General features: G+C 42.2%; 1 protein-coding gene across 2 annotated transcripts in view; it reads right to left on the bottom strand.

The window, feature by feature from the left end:
• The window catches only part of MARCHF1 (membrane associated ring-CH-type finger 1), a 249081-nt gene that overhangs the window by 157616 nt on the left and 68522 nt on the right, over positions 1–22943 (bottom strand). For both annotated transcript variants that reach the window (XM_050946500.1, XM_050946499.1), the window contains exon 2: positions 21753–21892. In XM_050946500.1, the coding sequence (XP_050802457.1) occupies positions 21753–21854 (102 nt within the window). In that variant the 5' untranslated portion in view covers positions 21855–21892. The remainder of the gene's footprint in view (positions 1–21752; positions 21893–22943) is intronic.

The following is a 22943-nucleotide window of genomic DNA, read 5'->3' on the forward strand; positions in this document are numbered from 1 at the left end:
AGCACTATATAAATGCAAATAAAGTGGTTTTTCAGGTTTACTTAACATTGAAGATTAGCTAAAGGCACTGTTGCTAGGCAGACTTCAGGAGGCAACAGAGAACCTGCAGTTCAGAAGATAAACACCGGAGGGCACCCCAACACAAGAAAACAGGAATCATGACTTCTAAGGCAAAAATTGAGGCCGAAGAGCAATTCAAAGAAGCTGAACACAGGCGACAACTGGAAATAAAACAAAAAGAGATGGAGATGAAAGAAAAGGAAGAAAGCATCAAACTGGCAGCCTTCCAAAGAGAACAGGCAGCCCAAGAGGCAGCACACAAAAGAAAACTAGAAGAAGAAGAGGTAGCCTACCGAAGGAAACAAGCAGAAGAAGAGTTGGCCCACAGAAGGAAGCAAGAAGAAGAGGAGGCGGCCCACCACCGAGAAATGGAAAAACAACAAAAAGAAATGGAAAAACAACAAAAAGAGAATGAAGAGAAGGAAAAACAGAGAAAACATGAACTGGAGTTGGCAAAAGCTGGGCTGCATGTGCCAGCCAACCCTAACAACCCGGCGCCAATTATTGCTCCACAGCACAGGAAATTTCCCACCTACAAGGCAGGTGATGACAACGAGGCCTTCTTGGAAAATTTTGAAAGAGCCTGTCTTGGGTACAGCATCCCCGAAGACCAGTACATGGTAGAATTGAGGTCACAGCTCAGTGGACCTTTAGCAGAGGTGGCAGCTGAAATGCCTAAGCAGCAAATGAATGACTATAAACTTTTTCAAACCAAGGCCAGATACAGAATGGGGATAACCCCAGATCATGCCCGTCGGCGCTTCAGAACCCAAAAGTGGAAACCAGAGGTGTCATTTCCCAAACACGCCTACTACATTGCAAAAAACTATGAGGCCTGGATAACAGGAAACAACATTCAAACCTTGGAAGAACTGCACCTCCTCATACAAATGGAGCAGTTCTTGGACGGTGTTCCTGAAGACATCACACGGTACATACAAGATGGAAAACCCAAAGATATCGCTGAGGCGGGGGAGATTGGAGCCAAATGGATGGAACTGGCAGAAAGCAAGAAAGCTACTGTCAAGGGGAACGATTACCCCAGGGGGCACACAGACCATAAACCCTACAACCGAGGACAGCCAAAGACCCCACATACCACCCAAGTAAAGCCACAGATACCCTACCCTTCAACCTCACCAGTCTCCAGTAACTCACCTCGGCCCAGTGACCCATCAGATGGAACATGCTTTAAGTGTAATGAACTGGGACATATCAAGGCCAACTGTCCCAAGAACACCATGCGAGTGCAATTCATTACACCACCATCACACCAAAGATCCCCAGGCCCGGATGCCTCTCAAATACCCTTCGAGCGAAGGGAAAATTTGAGAGTGGGCAGAAAGAAGGTTACTGCGTGGAGAGACACGGGGGCACAAGTGTCAGCTATCCACCAATCCTTCGTTGACCCCAAATTCATCAACCCAAAGGCCAAAGTTACAATTTACCCCTTCATGTCACAAGCTGTAGACTTGCCTACAGCTCAACTGCCTGTCCAGTACAAAGGCTGGTCAGGAATGTGGACTTTTGCAGTCTATGACAATTATCCTATCCCCATGCTACTGGGGGAAGACTTGGCCAACCAGGTGAGGCGGGCCAAGAGAGTGGGAATGGTTACACGTAGCCAAACCAGGCAAGCTTCCAGACCCACCCCTGTTCCTGAACCGTCCACAGACGCCCCGTCTGTGTTACCAGAGACCCAGACAGAGGTAGTGGACCCAGATTCCACGCCAACCACTGAAACAGCCACAGCATCTCCAGTCCCAGGCCCGGAACTGGAACAGCAACCAGCACCAGCAAGTGCAACTACATCTTCAAACTCAACGCCAGAGGGCGCCAGCGAGCCAGAACTGGCAGAAGCAAAAGACAGCCATACCCAAAAGGCTCAGCCAGAGCCTGAAATACCCTCAGGTGCACCAGCGGAGAGCGGTTCACCAGCAACGGAAACAACCCCATCCCCTACATTGCTTCCAGAGGGACCAAGCCCAAGTCCACAGTCTGAGGAAGAACTGGTGACCCCAGCCTCAAGGGAACAGTTCCAGACTGAGCAGGAAGCAGATGACAGCCTTCAGAAAGCGTGGGCGGCGGCACGGAGCACCCCACCGCCTCTCAGCTCTTCTAATCGATCCCGGTTTGTTATAGACCAAGGACTTTTATACAAGGAAATTCTTTCTGGTGGACACCGGGAAGAATGGCAGCCGCAAAAACAGTTGGTGGTTCCAACTAAGTACCGGGGGAAGCTCTTAAGCTTAGCCCATGATCATCCCAGTGGCCATGCTGGGGTGAACAGAACCAAGGACCGGTTGGGGAAGTCCTTCCACTGGGAGGGGATGGGCAAGGACGTTGCCAAGTATGTCCGGTCTTGTGAGGTATGCCAAAGAGTGGGAAAGCCTCAAGACCAGGTCAAGGCCCCTCTCCAGCCACTCCCCATAATTGAGGTCCCATTTCAGCGAGTAGCTGTGGATATTCTGGGCCCTTTCCCAAAAAAGACGCCCAGAGGAAAGCAGTACGTACTGACTTTAGTGGACTTTGCTACCCGATGGCCAGAAGCAGTAGCTCTAGGCAACACCAGGGCTAACACTGTGTGCCTGGCCTTAACAGACATCTTTGCCAGGGTAGGTTGGCCCTCTGACATCCTTACAGATTCAGGGTCTAATTTCCTGGCAGGGACCATGGAAAAACTGTGGGAAACTCATGGAGTGAATCACTTGGTTGCCACCCCGTACCACCATCAAACCAATGGCCTGGTGGAAAGGTTCAATGGAACTTTGGGGGCCATGATACGAAAATTCATCAACGAAGTCTCCAATAATTGGGACCTAGTGTTGCAGCAGTTGCTGTTTGCCTACAGGGCTGTACCACATCCCAGTTTAGGGTTTTCACCATTTGAACTTGTGTATGGTCACGAGGTTAAGGGGCCATTACAGTTGGTGAAGCAGCCATGGGAGGGGTTTACGCCTTCTCCAGGAACTAACATTCTGGACTTTGTAAGCAACCTACAAAGCACCCTCCGACACTCTTTAGCCCTTGCTAGAGAGAATCTAAAGGATGCTCAGGAAGAGCAAAAGGCCTGGTATGACAGACATGCCAAAGAACGTTCCTTCAAAGTAGGAGACCAGGTTATGGTCTTGAAGGCGCAACAGGCCCATAAGATGGAAGCATCCTGGGAAGGGCCATTCACAGTCCAAGAGCGCCTGGGAGCTGTAAGCTACCTCATAGCATTTCCCAATTCCTCACTAAAGCCTAAAGTGTACCATGTTAATTCTCTCAAGCCTTTTTATTCCAGAGACTTACAGGTTTGTCAGTTTACAGTCCAGGGAGATGATGCTGAGTGGCCTGACGGTGTCTACTACGACGGGAAAAAAGACGGTGGCGTGGAAGAGGTGAACCTCTCAACCACCCTGGAACGTCTGCAGCAGCAACAAATCAAGGAGCTGTGCACTAGCTTCGCCCCATTGTTCTCAGCCACCGCAGGACGGACCGAACGGGCATACCACTCCATTGATACAGGTAATGCTCACCCAATCAGAACCCCACCCTACCGGGTGTCTCCTCATGCCCAAGCTGCTATAGAACGGGAGATCCAGAACATGCTACAGATGGGTATAATCCGCTCATCTACCAGTGCATGGGCATCTCCAGTGGTTCTGGTACCCAAACCAGATGGGGAAATACGCTTTTGCGTGGACTACCGTAAGCTAAATGCTGTAACTCGTCCGGACAACTATCCAATGCCACGTACCGATGAGCTATTGGAGAAGTTGGGACGTGCCCAGTTCATCTCTACAATAGACTTAACCAAGTCTTAGCAAGTACCGCTAGATGAACCTGCCAAGGAGAGGTCAGCATTCGTCACCCATGCGGGGGTGTATGAATTCAATGTCCTTCCTTTCGGCCTTCGAAATGCACCCGCCACCTTCCAGAGGCTGGTAGATGGTCTACTAGCTGGACTGGGAGAATTTGCAGTTGCCTACCTCGATGATATGGCTATTTTTTCAGACTCCTGGCCCGAACACCTACTACACCTGGAAAAGGTCTTTGAGCGCATCAGGCAGGCAGGACTAACTGTTAAGGCCAAAAAGTGTCAAATAGGCCAAAACAGAGTGACTTACCTGGGGCACCAGGTGGGTCGAGGAACCATAAACCCCCTACAGGCCAAAGTGGATGCTATCCAAAAGTGGCCTGTCCCACGGTCCAAGAAGCAGGTCCAATCCTTCTTAGGCTTGGCCGGATACTACAGGCGATTTGTACCCCACTACAGCCAAATCGCTGCCCCACTCACCGACCTGACCAAAAAGACCCAGCCAAATGCAGTTAAGTGGACTGATGAGTGTCAAAAGGCCTTTACCCAACTTAAGGCAACGCTCATGTCTGACCCTGTGCTCAGGGCCCCGGATTTTGACAAGCCATTCCTAATAACCACAGATGCATCTGAGCGTGGTATAGGAGCGGTGCTCATGCAGGAAGCAACAGATCACAACTTCCATCCTGTCGTGTTTCTCAGCAAGAAACTGTCTGAGAGGGAAAGTCACTGGTCAGTCAGTGAAAAGGAATGCTATGCCATTGTGTACGCCCTGGAAAAGCTACGCCCATATGTTTGGGGACGGCGGTTCCAACTACAAACTGACCATGCTGCACTAAAGTGGCTTCATACTGCCAAGGGGAACAACAAGAAACTTCTTCGTTGGAGTTTAGCTCTCCAAGATTTTGATTTTGAAATTCAACACATCACAGGAGCTTCTAACAAAGTAGCTGATGCACTCTCCCGTGAGAGTTTCCCAGAATTCAGTAGTTAAAAAGTGTTCTTAAAATGTAGAAGTCTGTTAGTTATATACTTAGGAGTATATGTAAAGGTGTATGTGTTGTATTAATCTGTTTATTTTCAAGTTCTAGAAGGAAATCGCCGCCAGTGAGCTTTCCCACTGTCTGCAATTTGGGGGGGCGTGTCATAAACAGATAGCTAAGGGTTAATGTCTCTTTCACTTGAAGCACCTGACCAGAGGACCAATCAGGAAACCGGATTTTTTCAACTCTGGGTGGAGGGAAGTTAGTGTCTGAGTCTTTTGTCTGTCTGCCTGCTTTCTCTGAGCTCTGGAGAAGTAGTTTCTACTTTCTAGTCTTCTGTTTCTAAGTGTAAGGACAAAGAGATCAGATAGTAAGTTATATGGTTTCTTTTCTTTGGTATTTGCATGAATATAAGTGCTGGAGTGCTTTGATTTGTATTCTTTTTGAATAAGGCTGTTTATTCAATATTCTTTTAAGCAATTGACCCTGTATTGTATCATCTTAATACAGAGAGACCATTTGTATGTATTTTCTTTCTTTTTTTTATATAAAGTTTTCTTTTTAGACCTGTTGGAGTTTTTCTTTACTTCAGGGAAATTGAGTCTGTACTCACCAGGGAATTGGTGGGAGGAAGAAATCAGGGGAGATCTGTGTGTTGGATTTGCTAGCCTGATTTTGCATTCCCTCTGGGGGAATAGGAAAGTACTTTTTGTTTCCAGGATTGGAAAAAGAGAGGGGGAGTCACTCTGTTTGGATTCACAGAGCTTGTGTCTGTGTATCTCTCCAGGAGCACCTGGAGGGGGGAAGGGAAAAAGGATTATTTCCCTCTGTTTTGAGACTCAAGGGATTTGGGTCTTGGGGTCCCCAGGGAAGGTTTTTCAGGGGGACCAGAGTGCCCCAAAACACTCTAATTTTTTGGGTGGTGGCAGCAGGTACCAGGTCCAAGCTGGTAACTAAGCTTGGAGGTTTTCATGCTAACCCCCATATTTTGGACGCTAAGGTCCAAATCTGGGACTAAGGTTATGATAGGGGGTCTCTGAAGGGGGGGTCAGGGGACAAGGAGTGGGGGGCGGTTGTATGAGTTGGGAGTTCTGGGGGTCCTGTCAGGAGGCAGGGGTGTAGAAAGGGGTTGGGGCAGGCAAGGAGTAGGGGGGGTTGGATGGGTCAGGAGATCTAGGGGTCCTGTCAGGGGGCAGGGAGTGGTTGGATAGGCACGGGAGTCCCAGGGGTCTGGCTGGGGACAGGGGTGTGGATAAGGGTCGGGGCAGTCAGGGGACAGGTAGGAGGTAGAGACCAGTCTGGGGACCAGGAACAGGGAGGCTTAGATAGGGGGTAGGGTCTCAGGAGGGGGTAGTCAGGGGAGAAGGAGCAGCAGGGTTGAGAGTTATTAGGGGGGCAGTCACCCAGCACTCTCCCCTGACCCCCCCACACACACACCACGACCTTTTCCCTGAGTCCCGCAGGCCCCCTAGGCCCCTGCCCTGAGCCCTGTACCTTCCTCATACATACCCAGCCCTCTGTTTGACTCCTTCATCCCCCCTCCACCCGCAACCCTAGCCCTGACTCTGGCACCCCCACCCATACCCAGCACCTCTGCCCTGACACCTACACCCCCTCACATACTCAGCCCCCAGCCCTGACTCTAGCCCTCTGCCCCCAGCCCTCTGGGTCCTGGCCCCCAGCCCCGCACAGCCCACTGCTGGTCTGGGGTTCTGGCTGACGGACCCTTGCCAGCCGGGGTCCCGGCCGCAGGCCCCGCTCAGCCCGCTGCCGGCCTAGGTGAACAGAACCCCAGACCAGCAGCGGGCTGAGCGGGCCGGCAGCGTAAGATCAACATTTTAATTTCATTTTAAATGAAGCTTCTTAAACATTTATTTTACAATACAACACTAGTTTAGCTATATAATATATAGACTTATAGAGAGAGAGCTTCTAAAAAACATTGAAATGTATTACCAGCACATGAAACCTTAAATTAGAGTGAATAAATGAAGACTCGGCACACCGCTTCTGAAAGGTTGCCGACCCCTGAACTAAACTATTGTTGTACGCAGAGTAAATAAGGTTTTTAAAATGTTTAAGAAGTTTCAATTAAAATTAAATTAAAATGCAGAGTGCCCCCCCCTCCCGGACCGGTGGCCAGGACTCAGGCAGTGTGAGTGCCAGGGAAAATCAGCTCACATGTCGCCTTTGGCACACGTGCCATAGGTTGCCTACCCCTGTTCTAAAAGCTATCGAACATAAGCCAGCAATAATAGTGCTGAACCATAGGAATATGCAGTAACTATATTATATAGGGTGGCTCCTAGGTTTCCAAAATGCACAGTTATAAATTTTACAGCATGACATATGCATCTCAATTTTGCATTTTTCAGACCTACGGATGGTGAGACATGATAAACAGTGTCCAATTTATTATGTCTGTTGAATAATGCTGGTTTGTTGGATTTCCATAGGTGGAATCATTCTGATCTTGGAAATACGACTCCTTTTATTTCTTTGTACACTGCAATAGGGAAAATTAATTCAGAGTGAATGGCAAGTTGTGTGTGGAAATTGACAAACTGGGAAGTATGGGGTATGAAAGGGATTTGTTTTCTTATCCTTAGAGAATTACTGAATTGTTAAATTTGATTTTATTTCCCTAAGATAAAGTCAACATGTACTGTATATTCAGGAAAGTTCCTAAACACCATCAGTGCACTACCTGCACTGGATTTCAAGCAGCAGCATCTGAGTGGAATTTTTGTGGACCTCCTAATACAGCGAAATCATAAGCTTGTTTTGCAGCCTTGTTAACCTAATTACATTCACAAATTAATCATGTAAATGAGAAAATAATTAACACAACCCCTATCTATCTGTCCAGGTAATTATATGGCCTTCATCACAGTAGCATCTAAGCACTAGCTTTTGGTTTTAACCTACAGAATTTCCTTATGGCAAAGCACACTCAGTATTGATGGTGTTATGCTAAAAAGAGTAAAAAAAAATTTGAAAAGTTAAAACGATTGGACTTCTATAGTCTCTTAACATGAGCCTATTCTACAGGAAAGTCGGTAAGTAATTAACAGTATCCCTGATGGAAATCAGTAAGGCAATTATTTCATGTTCAGATAAGAGATTTTTTTTATTCTGAAATTAAATTTTATAGTTTATCTAAAACTAAATCACTGTTACAGTATTCAGTACTTTCAAATAACTAGGCTGAGCAAATTAACATATTAAAATAAAACAATTTACAGCATGCTTACTATTCTAATCCTTCTGAAAGAAACTGTTCTATGTTGTTTCCCTCAGGTTTTCTTTTTTTTGCATTACTATCTATTATATCATACCTAATATATTGAAAAAGCTCTGCAGCTTCCACGGTAATCTGTGACCTGCATTTCTGCATTAAACTACCCTCCCTCTGACCTTTCAGTTCACATCTTTCTGTTGTTGTTGTTGTTGCTTCTACGCTAAGCAGCAGGATAGAGGTGGATAGTACATTATATCCTCAGTTGCATCAAAGGTGGGCTAGCCTGCTCAGATAAGTTAGATATCAACTGGCTCATACCCTGAATTATGCACGTGAAAGACTGTAATGCTGGTTAGAAAAAAAAATATATAGGACATGGATCCAAGGTCTCAGCTCATTAAAGCAATTAAAGCTTATGTCCCATTGAAGTCGATGGGTTGGAAGCACATGTATAATTGCTTTAATGAATCAGGGCCCAAACTATTAGAACATATGCCTTAGAGAGAAGAGAACTTATCATATATTATTATTTAGTGTTTTTATTGCGAAAATGCTCAAAGGCCTGAATCAGGATCAGGAACCCAACTGTGCTATGTGCTTTGCAAATTCACATGAAGACATGGTGCCACCTCTTTTGACCCCAAGCACTTACTGAAAACACACACAAGTAACTTTACAGATCAGAATATTCCTATTTAAATCAACTGGACCACTCACACACACACAAGTGTTTGCAGAATCAGGTCTTAAATAGACAAGACAGATGACAGACACATGTAAATAACTGAAATTTTACTTACATCTTGTCAGTTTCATTTTTAAAGTTTATTCCCAAACCATCCTTCAGACAAGAGATGAGCAGAGAACATTCATTTCAAGGAGGATTTTGAGATTTCAAAATTTGGTTTCATTCTGGTTTGGAACAAAACCACAAAATTTAAAAATACTCCACAGAATGGAATTACACATAGCTCTGCTGGGAGACCCCACTCCTGGAAGAAGCACTGGAACCAGGGATGCTGGAAACCTTGGGAGCCCTAAATTCCTGGGAACTGAGCTGCAAATGAGATATGAGCCTGGGAACCAGGACTCCCAGGCGCCCACCTTCCCATCAGCCTGCCAGGGAGGTTGCCATGGAGCTGGGCAGGTGGGATCATTTTTGAAGGAGTTTTTTTAAAACTGACAGTCCCATAGAACATTTTGATTTTGATGAACTGGCAAATTACAGCAACATTTTTTGGTCTTTTTTTTTTTCTGATCAGTTCTACTACACACACTACGCTTTTGTTCAAGTGTCTCAGCCAACATGCTGTCATAGTATAATTCCCAACTCTGGACCTTAGCATCCAGGACATGGGTACTAGCCTAAAGTCCTCTAAGCTTAATTACCAGCTTAGATTTTGTAGCGCTGCCACCAATCAGGAATTCCAGGACCTGATACCCTCTGGTCCCCCCAAACCCTCCCCTGGGGACCCCCAAGACCCAGATTCCTTGAGTCTCACAACAAAGGGGAATAAACCATTTCCCTTCCCCCTCCTTTCTTCCTTCCAGCTCTTTCCCGCCCTGGGTACACTAGGAGACCTCCGTGATTCAACTCCTTGAATCACCACCCGAGAGGAATGTTACCTTCCCCCTCCCTTCTTCCCCGGAAAGAGATACAGAGATAAACGCAGAGAGCAGGTTTTTCTTCCCTCCTCCCTTTCCTTTCTCCCACCAATTCCCTGGTGAGTGCAGACTCCCTTCCCTGGAGTCTTACAAAAGATAACCAAAGAATCAATTAGATTCTAAAAAAAAAAGAGGAAAACTTTAATAAAGAAGAAAAAACATAAAAATTGTCTCTGTAATCAAGATGGTAAATATACAGTGTTTTTATAGCTTATAGACAATAGAAAGAAGCTTTCTCCAGCAGAAACACAATTTAAGCTACTTCCAGCAAGTACACATCTGCAAATAAAGAAAAACAAGTTAAAAGACTATAATCGCCTTTGTACTTACTCACTATTCTGAATAGATAAGAGACTGTAGCAGGGAGATTGACAGAAACCTGGTTGCACCTCTAGTCCCGTCCAGGACCCAGAGAGAACAATGCACAAACCCAAAAATCCAAGAACAAAGGCTTCCCTCCACCTAGATTTGAAAGTATCTTGTTTCCTGATTGGTCCTCTGGTCAGGTGTTTGGGTCCCTGTTTGTTAACTCTTTACAGTTAAAAGAGACATTAACCCTTAACTATCTGTTTATGACACATGCTCCATCAATGCTGACACATTCTGCCTCTCTTCTCCTTTCCCACCTCACAGAAATAGACTCAGGCTCAGTGAGTGAAGGGGTGGGGGAGGTGAAGAGAGGGCAGTGAAGCGGCTAATCAAACACTGTCTCTACTGATGTTACTGAAAGAATCTGAAAGCCTCATGGCTTCCTTTGTCCCTTCACAGTACTTGCTGTGTAAGGGTAAAATATTCAAAAGCACCTAAGTGACTTAGGATCTTAGGCCCCAAAGGCGTAACTCACGGGTGCTGGAACCATTTTTATAGTGGGGGTGCTGAGAGCCATTGAACCAAACTGTAAACCTTGTATATGATAGGAACCACTTCAAGACAGGGGATGCAGCAGCACACCCAGTACCCTTTGTTCAATCACTTATGGCCTAAATCCCTTTTGAAACAGACTTAAGGTTCTAGGTCATTTGGGCACTTCAGACAATTTTATGCTACATCAACACAGTTAATGGATCATTCTAACACTGACATTAATGTAAGTAAAAGATATACCAGATATGTACTCAGTGCTTAAAGTGGTGCGAAAAACTACATTTGTCATCATCTGAGAGCAGCTGGTTGGCAAAAGAGTGCTTAAATTCTGACCTTCAGAGAGACAATTTTTTTTTTTTGCTGGATCTGAAACCATTTTCACCATCCTCTTCCCCACTTTAAGACTGCATGCTTCTAAAGTTTATAAACATTAATTGTAGGTTATTATAAATGTATATTTTGAGAAACTGTATGAAATCCTGTAATTATAAAATGCATCACAGTTATGTGCATAAGAATTTCCTGGCGTTTGAGTGCTAGGTCATGTAAACAATGTTCTCAAAGCGGTTTTCAAAATAACATTACAATTATAAAACAATTTAGTGAATTTGTTGATAGGACTGAGGCATTATTTTTAACTTGCACTGTTCTATCTAGTATTTTTATAAGAGTATTAGTTAAAATAAATTTCAACCGTCATTTGAATTTCCTATCGATTCTTTTTTGTCACTACCTTAATACTACTTTTTTCATTACTTGAAATATTAACCCTCTCTAAGCTCCTCCCCATACTTTCATAATAATTCAAGGGTAGGCAGCTACTTTCTAATTTTTTGCACAAACGGCCCCCTCAGGCTGCCTCTATCTCAGCATAACAGGTCCACATTGGGGTCCAGAGTCACTGAGCTCTTGTGATCTCTGCCAAGTGTACTCTCCTAAGAGTTACAACTATGATGATACTTTCTGTGACCAACTAGGAACTGCCAAACGGACAACTGATGGATTACTTTGGGCAGTTACTACTAACTCCAGTGACTTATACTTAATAGACTCTATTTCTCTGTATGTTGCTTAGACATAGCTTATACCAACCATAAGATTTTATATCATTCATTTACTTTGAACAAAACTCCTCAGTGCACTTGGAATAACTCACCATCTTATTCTATGTCAAAGCACTGCTTTATATCCTCCGTCCCTTGTCTTTGTGGGGTTTTTGGAGTAGATTAACATTGCACCTGTCCTTCATCAGTCTCCCACATCACAATGCAGTGCACAACCTGCATGGCACATCTGCTGAACAGTTATCTTCATATTAATATTCTCCTCACAGATAACCCTATTTACAGGTTTGGCAAAAAGCCAATTGAACTGTTGTGCAAATATTTAATCCGAAAGGTTTTCTTCCTCATACTAACCCATCCCCACTCTGCTTCTATCTCAACTTCTTCCCTATTCTAGTGTAATTCTCACAACACATGATAATAATGGCATGCTTCATTGTGTACGAATCATACTGTTCTTTCCTAACTGTTCTGTTAATCCTGCCTGGAAAGATCATTTACAGGAGCAGGGAGGAGAACCCAGGATCCCTTGCAAAGACAAAATTTTGCTGGATTGTTTTACAATATTTAGTTTTAAGAGATGCTGCTATATAGCTACACAGTCTTCCTTTAAATAAGAACAATCATCTCTGGGGTCCAGTTTGAGTGAAGTCTCTCAAGTAGCACTTGTTTACTTTGCTTTAATCTACATGGAATCAAAGCTTTCTTCAGCCTGATCCAAACAAACCAAGCAACCAAAATGTAGCTTAGCCATACTTCATAAGCAGTATGCAGTCCTTGAGTTTCATACTTCCCTCATGCTTCCTGACCCATAGGCTGGGTAAGCTCTTCCTCTGCCTTTTCCCCTCTAAGCTCCTTCCACAGCATTCCACTCCTCCTTTCCTAGACATGTTTGAATAAGCTAGTAATTCTCTTTCCTGCCTAACTTAGTGTGAAACTGTGACATTAAGAACAGCCCAAGGGTAGAAGGCAAGGGGCACTCTGATGTCCAGCAGACCAGCTCACTGTACCCCAACTCACTACTGTTATAATTTACATCTAAAAAGGTATAATGTAATATGTCACTGGAAAGCTCATAACTCACCAGTTACTCGTATCATTGTGTGATGTAGGTGCAACTGATGCAAAGTTATGGACATAAATTATAATTCTTAAAATGTATGCCACTCACACAGGAGCTACGCCACTACAGACAAAGGAATGCAGTTTTGCCACAGGACAGTTACTTCCAAAGTACGTTGAAAGACAATGAAAATACATTTATGTATCAGATAAACAAAACTATCAAGTAGGGGGAAGAGACAGCTTGGTTAGATCTCAGCAGGGAAGAGAAACTTTATCTGAGCTACAAAGACGGGTGAATCTAAACCTCAAATAATAACCAACTGAATCAACTGACTGAATAGAATATTAATGTATCATGTAAGTGTGACACTGTATAAAAGATGGGTGATCATTTCTATTATTATTGATACCATTATTATATAATTGCAATAAATCTTGTACAAAGTGAATCATGTAATGTATCAATGGAAAAGTTAGTCTGTGAACTATAATTATCCTGCTTAAATCCACGAATTATCTTTGTATCTAAAGTTATGAATATTGGCTATATATTTATATCTCAAATGTGTTTGTTCTTGGGGTAACACCCACATGGTAATTTACATACAGTCTCGCCAGCCCATTGTGAATGGACTATTCAAGCTTGATGGGCCATTAAGAAGAATCCACTCTCCAGATAGTTCTTCCTGAGGATGTCTCAGACAACGTGGAGCCAATGGCTACCCCTGTGATTCAGCAAAACATATAAGGGTATGTGATATGGACATGTGACCTCAGGCTCCATCTTTGTCATCCTTCCATACACATGGGCTGTGGGCTTTGTTTAGGACAGTAAATTTCCATGTACATGGCAGAGGATATAGAAGACACCTGAGATATCTCCATTTTGCCTCTTTTCTGGTCCAATTCTCTGAACTATGGATTTATAACTAAACAACGTATTTTGAAATATGGACTGAGAACCTTCCAGACTTTTGGAAGTTACCAGACTTTTGCAAACCAGCAGTCTATTCCATCACTGTTATGATCCTGATCTATGAACACTGAAAATCACTTGCATGTATATGATTCTTTAACCATTCGATACCTCTTTTTTTTTACTAATAAAATCTTTAGTTAGTTTACTAAGAATTGGCTGACTGTGTAATATTTGGGCAAGATCTGAAATATATGTTGACCTAGGAGTAAATGTCTGATTCCTTGGGTAGAACCTCATATATGGTGACTTGGTCTAATATAGTGAGAGGTTACCGAAAACCCTATTTGTTTGGATGGGAGCCAAGGGCTGGAATGCCTGAAGAGGACTGTGTTTGGCTTCTTGTTAACCAGTATGGTGCTATAGAAGCTCTTTTGTTACTGGTTTGCTGAATCTAATTACAGAATAAGCCATCAGTTTTGGGGGATTGTCTACCATGTTTCTTGCAGTCTGCCCTGAGTATGGCATTCTCAGTGTGGTCCATTCCAGGCACCCAGTCACAGTAAGGTCTTTTACAAATGCCTATAACACACTGGTGATGAATATCAGTGTAAAATATATGTATTTACACTACAGGAGGAATTATGGATACTGGATTGATATTCTGTTTTCAAGTGTATGGCCAAAGAAAGAAACAGTTCCCACCCAGATGGAAGGACGGACTGAGGTGGGGAGTGCTATTTATCTGTCTTCTTTGTAAATAAACATGGGTGAATCAGGAACAATGAAAATTCAGGCCTGAGGGGTGCACTGGGGTCATCTTGCTTGTTGTAATAAGGCTGATGGAAGCCAGAATGGGGCTGAAAACAGGATGCTAGGGTGAGAGCAGCTGAACCAGAGCTATGTAAGCGCACAGACACTCAGGATGTGACCTGCTTGTGAAAGTCCCAGGTTAGGAGTAGTAAGGCATTGTGAGGTGCCTGGGGTTGCAGGACAAGTGATGATACAACTCCTCACAGATATAGGTTGCACCTTGAACCTGACTGGACTGTCACAGAAATATCATATGTGTTTTTTATGTTTATTATATATTTGTAATTTCCACAGGAACCTGCTTCTCTTCCTTTCAGAGCACTAAAAGATATTTCTACTTAGAAAAGCCAACAGAACATGTGTGGAATGTCTAAGACAATCCTTTTTGGGGAAATACGCAAACAAATTCAATATTTTTTTTAAAAGGGAAGGGCTAGTATATTATTTCAAAATACAGTAATTTTGTGAATTTAAGCAAGTTCCTCTGATGAAATGCAGCCTGCAGAATTTTAGTAGGAACATTAATCTTTTGGGAATTTAAAATAGGGCTAAAAATCAAAGCTAAATTCAGTTTGTCTGAAACTACCACTGCTACTCTGTAACACACATACATAGGTGGACACACACACACACACACACACACACCATGGTACCATAGTTGTCTCTGGGGAGAGTACTTACAGTTGTTATCAGCAATTTAAAGCATATTCGATCTTCTGCAGGATGCAAGAAAATCCATAACACTCATAGCAGTAAATACAGAGAGATGAATGGATTTACAGGATTTGGATTGGATGGAAATTCAGTAAAACACCAGCAGTCCAGTTCCTGATTAAAGAAGCATTTAGCTGGGTAATCTTGGAAGTGGAGCCATGGAGAAAAAAAGCTAGGCTGGAGCAATTCATTTTTGTAAAGATATAAGACTCTTAATCAAACATTCCCACTCTGTAATAATTCCTCAAACAAGTACAACTCAAACAAGATCATGTTTATCATGATCATTGTGACAGGGCGTGGGTCCTCTGCCTCTGTGTTTCTGCACAAATGGCTCTAACACCTCTGGTTTGTTACCGCTGCCATGTAGTTTATTTGTGTTATACCAACTACTACCCCTTTACATTTCTGTGCAGCAATTCTATTTACAGTGACATACATTCATCATCCCTTTTTTGCCCGAGACAGGAGAAGGATGAGATCATGCAGAGATCTCCCTTACCTGGATGCTGCTAGCCTTTCTGTTTCTCTTTCTCCTGTGTGCTTCTTTTCTGTGCTCCTTTTCTACTTTTGCAGTTTATTGACTAATTATCTCCGTAGCACTGCCCAGCCCAGGATGATCTACTAATTAGCCACTCTTTCCCTCAATCAGGCCCTCTCAGGGGGAGCTAATTGGATTTACAGTGACCAGAGTGCTGGTTCTCAGCATGGTCACAATCCTGAAGAGATTTGCTATGAAATTCTAAAAAAGAAAATGCTAGAAGGTTTTAGATGCATTGGATTTAAATAGAGAGGACCATATATGCACATCAGAATCACAAAATCATATAAAGATGGAAAACACCTACAGGATCATCCAATCCAATCCAATCCAATCCCTCTTCAAAAACAAAGTCATTCCCTGCAGTATATGCAGGGGAAAAATGGCTCTTACTGCCACAAAATCTGCCCCCACACCAGACCCGTCACCCCCCCCCCCAAAAAAAACCACCCTAAAAATAGCAAAGTCTACCACATACAGCAGGGATTGAGCCCAGACAGGTGATTTTACACTGCTGAGGAGTGGGCAGAGCTCATTCAGATACGAGGCTCATGACCCACCAAGAACTGTCCAGTAGTCCTTGTTCTATCTATTCCACTAGGATCTCAAGGCTATTGCAGCCTTAGAGTTCCAAGAACACCTGCAGAATACCTAGGACAGGCAGGTGAGGAGTGTAACTGGACCTCGGTCCCAAAGGGTTAGTGGGAGCTGGTGGGTCCCATCTCCCTCCCCTGGCTGCTAAGAATTATCTTTCTCCTGATGGATTATCCTTTCCCAGATTCCAGATCCATTTCGCTGTTGTATCTGGGCAATATGGCGCAGGCAATCTCTATAGCTGTCAATACGCCAGGGAGGAAACCATCCCTTACCTAGAGCCCAATATCTCCTCTACATTATACAGTTTTGCCAGAAAAGTAGAAAAATTAAACGTTCTCTGACAAAAGGTAGAGAAAGAGCTCACAAAGGAACAGTTATACCATGAGTATACTTAAATCAAACAAGGATAAAATTGAAGTTGAAGGATAAACCATTGAGGTTGATAGCAAAATTTACATTGACTTCAGGGGAGGTAGGATGTCACTCATGACTCAAATTGTACCTTACTAGTAGAATTAAATAAGTAATAACAATAACTAGCATTTGTCATCACTTTATATGCTCTAAAAAGTGTTTAAGATCAATAGCCTCATTTTACAGATAGGGAAATAGAGGTGCAGAGAGGTTAAGGGAAATCCAAGGCAGATTATAATTATTTAATAGTTATTTTGCAACAACACTCAAAGGCCCCAATCCAGAGTGAAACCCCAGTGTGCTAACTGCTATATACAAGCAAACACACAATCTCTAACCTGGTGATTCTACAGTCTAACAAAACAAGTAATTTACAAAAGTGTGATATTTTGGCTTGTTTTGGCTTGGAATCAACCAGATGTGCTGCATTTGGACAGAATATCAGGTATTTATCCCAAACAGTGTATCTGACTGCTTCAGAACATATGCTCAGGAACTGCTCCTCTGCAAAACAATCAAGCAATTGTTCATAATTCCCCTCTTCCTTCCCCTGGGCCCATTTTTTATCCAAATTGCACAATTTACATGCACATTCGCTCTGACTCTTCTTGTCTTGCATTTTGAGGGCTCTAAATTTCAATCTATACACTTCAGGAGTAATTTGAGACCTTTGCAATGCAGCCTTACAAAAGTTATCTTATTGCAAAGCCTTATCACCTGGCATTTCATTAAACACATGGAAGGCTTTACCCAAAAGCTTACTAATCAATGTTGGAACTTCCTTGTCCTCTGGAAGTTTATGAACTTCACAAAAAAAGTGGCAAAGTAATCTTCAATACAGTCTGCTTCTTTGCACGCTGGGCACAGCTTTTCCCATCTGAGCATTCCTTGGATGGTGGGAGTACCTGGGGATTGTGGAATCTGACCCTATTTATCCATTATGCTCTGGGCATACACCCTTTCCTTCTCTTTTTCTTGGGTTTCCTTTCTGCTCCAGAGCTTGGTGATGTGCAGCTGCTTCCTTCTCCCTTCCCTGACTCTCAGCTTCCAGGGCTCACCAGAGTGCTGCTTCTCATTCTTTAGATCTCCAGGCAACTTCCCATCTTTGGTGTTCATGCTTTTTGTCTTCATGCTAAGCTAACCAGTTTTGGTGTTCATGTTCCTTCTCTTTTATTCTGTCATTCTCCACCTTAGTCAGCTCTCATTTTGTAGTTGCTTTGCTGATGCTCATGCTTTTGTTTTACTTTTGTTCTAATTCTCTGACCAAAACAAATAAGCAGAAAATAATAAAACCATAACCTGTTTTCAACCTTCTGACTTGTGGATCATCTAAAACCAGCTTATCAGTGTGAACCTCAATTAGCCAACCAATTAACCAACAAACTGTGTGTAAATCCTGTTGACTACATAACTGTGACATTCTAGGGTTCACTCAGGCCTGTAAGGGGTTTAGTCAATATCTGCCTTGTAACTTGGGTATCTTGTGACTGCGCAACAGCACTTCAGAGCTCTGACCCCAACAGCCTGATTGCACCCCACAGGCTTCACTCTGGGTTAGCTCAACTCAGATACTCCTGGCAGGCTGACCTCAGGACCCTTCCAGCCCCAAATCTGCTCCAAAATTGTGCCTCCTACAGCATCCAGTCTCTCTCACTGGTCCCTCACAGAAAAAGTATTAGATTTGTTGCCTCTAAACAGTAGAACATTCCAACCTGTCAGCTTACTAGAAGCACAGACTTTGCAGAACTGATCTAACACTGATTACTTATAATGAAAGCAAAACAAGTTTATTGACAAAAGAGCATGGCTTAAGTGACTAGGCAAAGTTTTCTAACCATTAGAGGAGTGAGTTCTATAACAGCCTTCCAAGTGGAGCAATGGGGGTAAAAAGCCTCCTTGGCTTCAAGACTGAGCTTGATAAGTTTATGGAGGGGCTAGTGAGACTGCCTACAATGGCATATAGCTGATTTGCGACTAGTAACTGCAGCAAATATCTCCAACAGCTAGTGATGGGAAACTACACAGGGAGGGCTCTGAGTTGCTACAGAGAATTCTTTTCTTGGTGTTTAGCTGGTGGGTCTTGTCCTAATGTTCAGGGTCTAACTGATCACCATATGTAGTGCAGGGAAGGAATTTTCCTTTGGGTCAGATTGGCAGAGACCCTGAGCTTTTTCACGTTCCTCTGAAGCATGGGGCATTTGTCATTCGCAGGTTTAAACGACAGATTCTCTGTAACTTGAAGTCTTTAAAGCATGATTTGAGGACCTCAGTAACTAAGCCAGAGGTTAGGGGTCTGTTACAGGGGCAGTTGAGTGAGGTTCTGTGGCCTGCAATGTGCAGGTCAGAATAGATGATTATGATGGGCCCCCTCTGGCCTTAAAAAATTCTATGACTCTATATTAATAAAAAGAAATAAAGGTAGGAATAGCTACAAGCAAATAAAAGTGAACACATGCATCTAAAAGTCCAACAATTAATCTAGCAAGATACAGTCTTTGTTCAAGATGTTTTCTTTCACCCTCAGTCTTCCCTCCAGCTTTTTACTGGCTGGCCTGGCCAGGATCCATGACAGAGATCAAATTGCTGGGTTTCTTTATCTCTTTAAAGTGAAGGAAGGATAACTTAAGGGTTTACTCCCCCTCTTTTTAGTTCAGTGAATCTTTGAAATGTGTCTTTCTGAAAGGTACTCACAGATAAAGTTGATTAGTTCATGGTTAGTAGAGGAGCTATGAGATCTAGAAGAAAAAGTCTCCATGCTGGTTCTTTCCTCGCTGGTAGTTACTACTATGCAAATTATCTCTGCCTGAAGCAATCCTCCATATAAGTGAATAGCCCCCCCCCTCTCTTTTTATTTATTTATTTTTTTTAATTATTTTTTTAAAAAGAGAAACCTGTTTACCAATTCCCCCTGACATGCTTGGTCTAAACACCTTTAGTCAGCTATTAGTGAGTCATTCATAATTTCACACAGAGTATTACTACACATACTTTACAATGATATTATTGACAAGTGTCTTATTGGTTTTCAAATGACACTGCACAAGGCATCTTTTGTACAAAAATCATTGTAGTAGGTGTGAATACATGGTGCTTAGGGCCACAAAAGGATTGGGGGAGGTTGCAATACAATTAGATCTACAGACATATATATTTTTCATATAGATATATACCACTGTAAAATTTTAATAATTATAAATAGATATACAGAATAAGTGCCAGCTAATTTCATTGTCCCCTCAAGCTATTATTAATCAGCTGAGCTAGAAATATAATCCAGACCTCCCAATTACAAGTTCCAACCCCTGCCTGCTTGACCGCAATGCTTTGCTCTCAGACATTCAAATTGACGACAATTATAACAGGAATTAAGGACACAATTGGGCTCTAAATACAGATTTTCATGCATTTAAATTATGTGGTGGAGTAAATTCCCTTTAGGACCTGGAGTTCACCAAACATTGTCACCACCAAAGTGAAGGGGAAACACACTTAAATAGGATTCAGGGCTCACAAGTTTTGTTTTTCTCTCACTCTCTCTTCCTCTCTCCTTTTACTTTCAGATAAAGTATATTTCATCTCCGAATGCAACTATCTTAAATTCTTTGGAATTAAATAAAATTAAGTATAACAATCTGGAATTAGCTGACTTGCTTTTCATCCCAACAGCATACAGTACATGAATGCCAAGAAACTAGTGAACTTTGCCATGTTAAGTAACACTAACGGGGGTTTTTCACCAGAGTTTGAACCTCTGCTATGTAGCCTGCTGCACTTCTGTATGTCCCTTTCCTCCTCCAGAAGCTCTCCATACTACCACATACCTCTGTAAAGAAACCTGGTATTAAACAATTATTTGCTTTTCTGTTTTGATGTCAGGTCCGTGTTTCAACAAATGTTCTCTTCTTTCTGGTTCCCTGTTCTAATGTTTCTTCTTGACAGCTCTTTAGTAATGCTTGACATGAGATGCCTGCCTCATGTAAAACACTGAAAACGTTAAATATTCCTGAAAGGGGTGGGGGGGGGGGGAAAGAGATAAGTGGGAAAACTGACAGATCATTTGTTTTCGCTTGAGGAGCAATTCTCCATCACCTTAACGCAAAAGTTACAATAGGAATTTCAATAAAAAGAAAAGTGTCTTCATAGAATAAACGCCCAAGTCAAAACAAATGACAAAGACTGAATGAAACTTCAAAGGAGGCCAATTTAACACTCAGTTTCATGTAACTAATGCATATATTATACTGTAACATCAGAGAGAGAGAGAGAGAGAGAGTCACAATTGTAAGTCTGTAAGTTGTAAGTTAATTAACTGTTACAAAGTTTTTGAATAATAAACCAACAACCACAGCGCATGAAATAAAAAGGAGGAAAAATAAGTTGATTTAAGAGGAGTAATGGCCAGCAAAGAAAACTATACATATCCGGCAGGAGCCAGGTCTTATTTTACATCAGGAGCTGGGTTTCCAGTTAGTGTCCTTTTTCCATCTTAGCAAAGAGAAATGGTAAGCATTTCTAAAATTTCGTCCACATTGTGTCAAATATTCAACTCAATATGGTTCTAAACAGGTAATGCTCCGTGCAGTTTTAGAAGAACTGAATATACAAATGATTTTTATTGGTGCTACAGCCATTTGGCTGTATGAATAGTCCACTGACCTAAATGGGTCTACTTGTATGAGTAACAGCAGCAGGCGCAGACCTTAAATCAAGTCACAGTGGGGCAGATTTGACAGTCTGATACCCTTTTTCAAACCAAAGGGAGTAAAAGTACAGATTTATCTCAGACATTTTCTTATTACTAAGACAAGATGAAGATTGTGGCATGAAAAATGGAATGGACAATGCATGACAGAAAAGAGGGAAAACTGGCAAGTGAAAAACCAAAAATAGCAAATGATGCCAAAGTGATTCAAATATAGAAAGATGAAGGGCAAAAACTACTTTTCTTAAAATTTATTCTAGCAGTTTTGAGGTTCATCTGCATACCATCATGAAACGTAACTTTTCACTCACCAAGGTAGAGGTATGTGAAGCATCACCTGAGACCTCGGGTGTTCTTGTGATGTTTGGGAGTCTGTGAGGGTTACGAGCTATCGCTTGACACCAGCCCAACATTTTCTCCTTCCACTTATCCCTTCTCAATGTCTGAAATTCTGAAAATAATTTAGATTCCCTGAAACATTGACACTTTAAGTTCATTGTGTGCATGCCTTTTAACAGCACTTTAGACTGCGTATAAACAAGGTAATAACAACATTTTTTTACAGAAAAAAGTATAGTTGAAATAAACCATGCAGACAAAGAGAACTGTATACTTATAATATGTATTACATGCACTAATACTATTTCAGTACCAGAAAATTCCCTTATCTAAAATTAAAAATATTTCTTGCTGAAACATGCCACCTTCTAGGGGAACTATATTATAGCCTAGCTGCGAGAATGGTATTACCCCTATAGCTCCCACATTGCCTGAAACAATCAATAGATATCAAATTTAATCCAGGAGCCCTAAAGGTGTGGAGCAAAGTGAGCAAAAATCAGCTGGGTGAATGCATACACACACACACACACAGAACAACTGGCGTCAGACAGGAAGGGGAATTTTCATTGCAAATGGCAAAAAAATCAACACACATGCTCCTTTAGATACATTAGCTATATATAATATGTAACCTGTATGGAGCAGAAATTGTACCGCACATTTGTTTTAGCTATCTTGGATCTTTTTGATTGAACATTATATTTTTATCTTGGAGATATCTGGAGATCCATCAGTGGTAGTTTTCCATTAAATGTGAAAAGTCTACAGGAAACGTAATATTTTCACTTGCAAAATTTTACAATCTACTTTTCCACCACACTACCCAATTTGAAATAGTAAAGTTAGGTCTTCAGTTAAATGCATTACACTGCCAATTAAATATCAAAAATAATTTGGAGTAATTATTTTTCACAGCATCTGAAGCAATTAACAATCTGGTGGTTTATAACATTTCAGGATTTAAAATAGGCCATTCTATAGCATTATGAAAAGTAACAAAAAGATTTTGCTAACAGATTGATGAGTTATTACTACTCTTAATGAGAAAAGATTTGAATTAAATGGATCTGAACAATGTAAATGGGGAAATGATAAAGACCTTTCATAAAAATCAAGACCAAACTGTTTAAAAGAACTGCACTTTAACAACGAAGAAAATA

Source organism: Gopherus flavomarginatus, chromosome 3 (assembly GCF_025201925.1).
Source record: "Gopherus flavomarginatus isolate rGopFla2 chromosome 3, rGopFla2.mat.asm, whole genome shotgun sequence".
NCBI lineage: Eukaryota > Metazoa > Chordata > Testudines > Testudinidae > Gopherus > Gopherus flavomarginatus.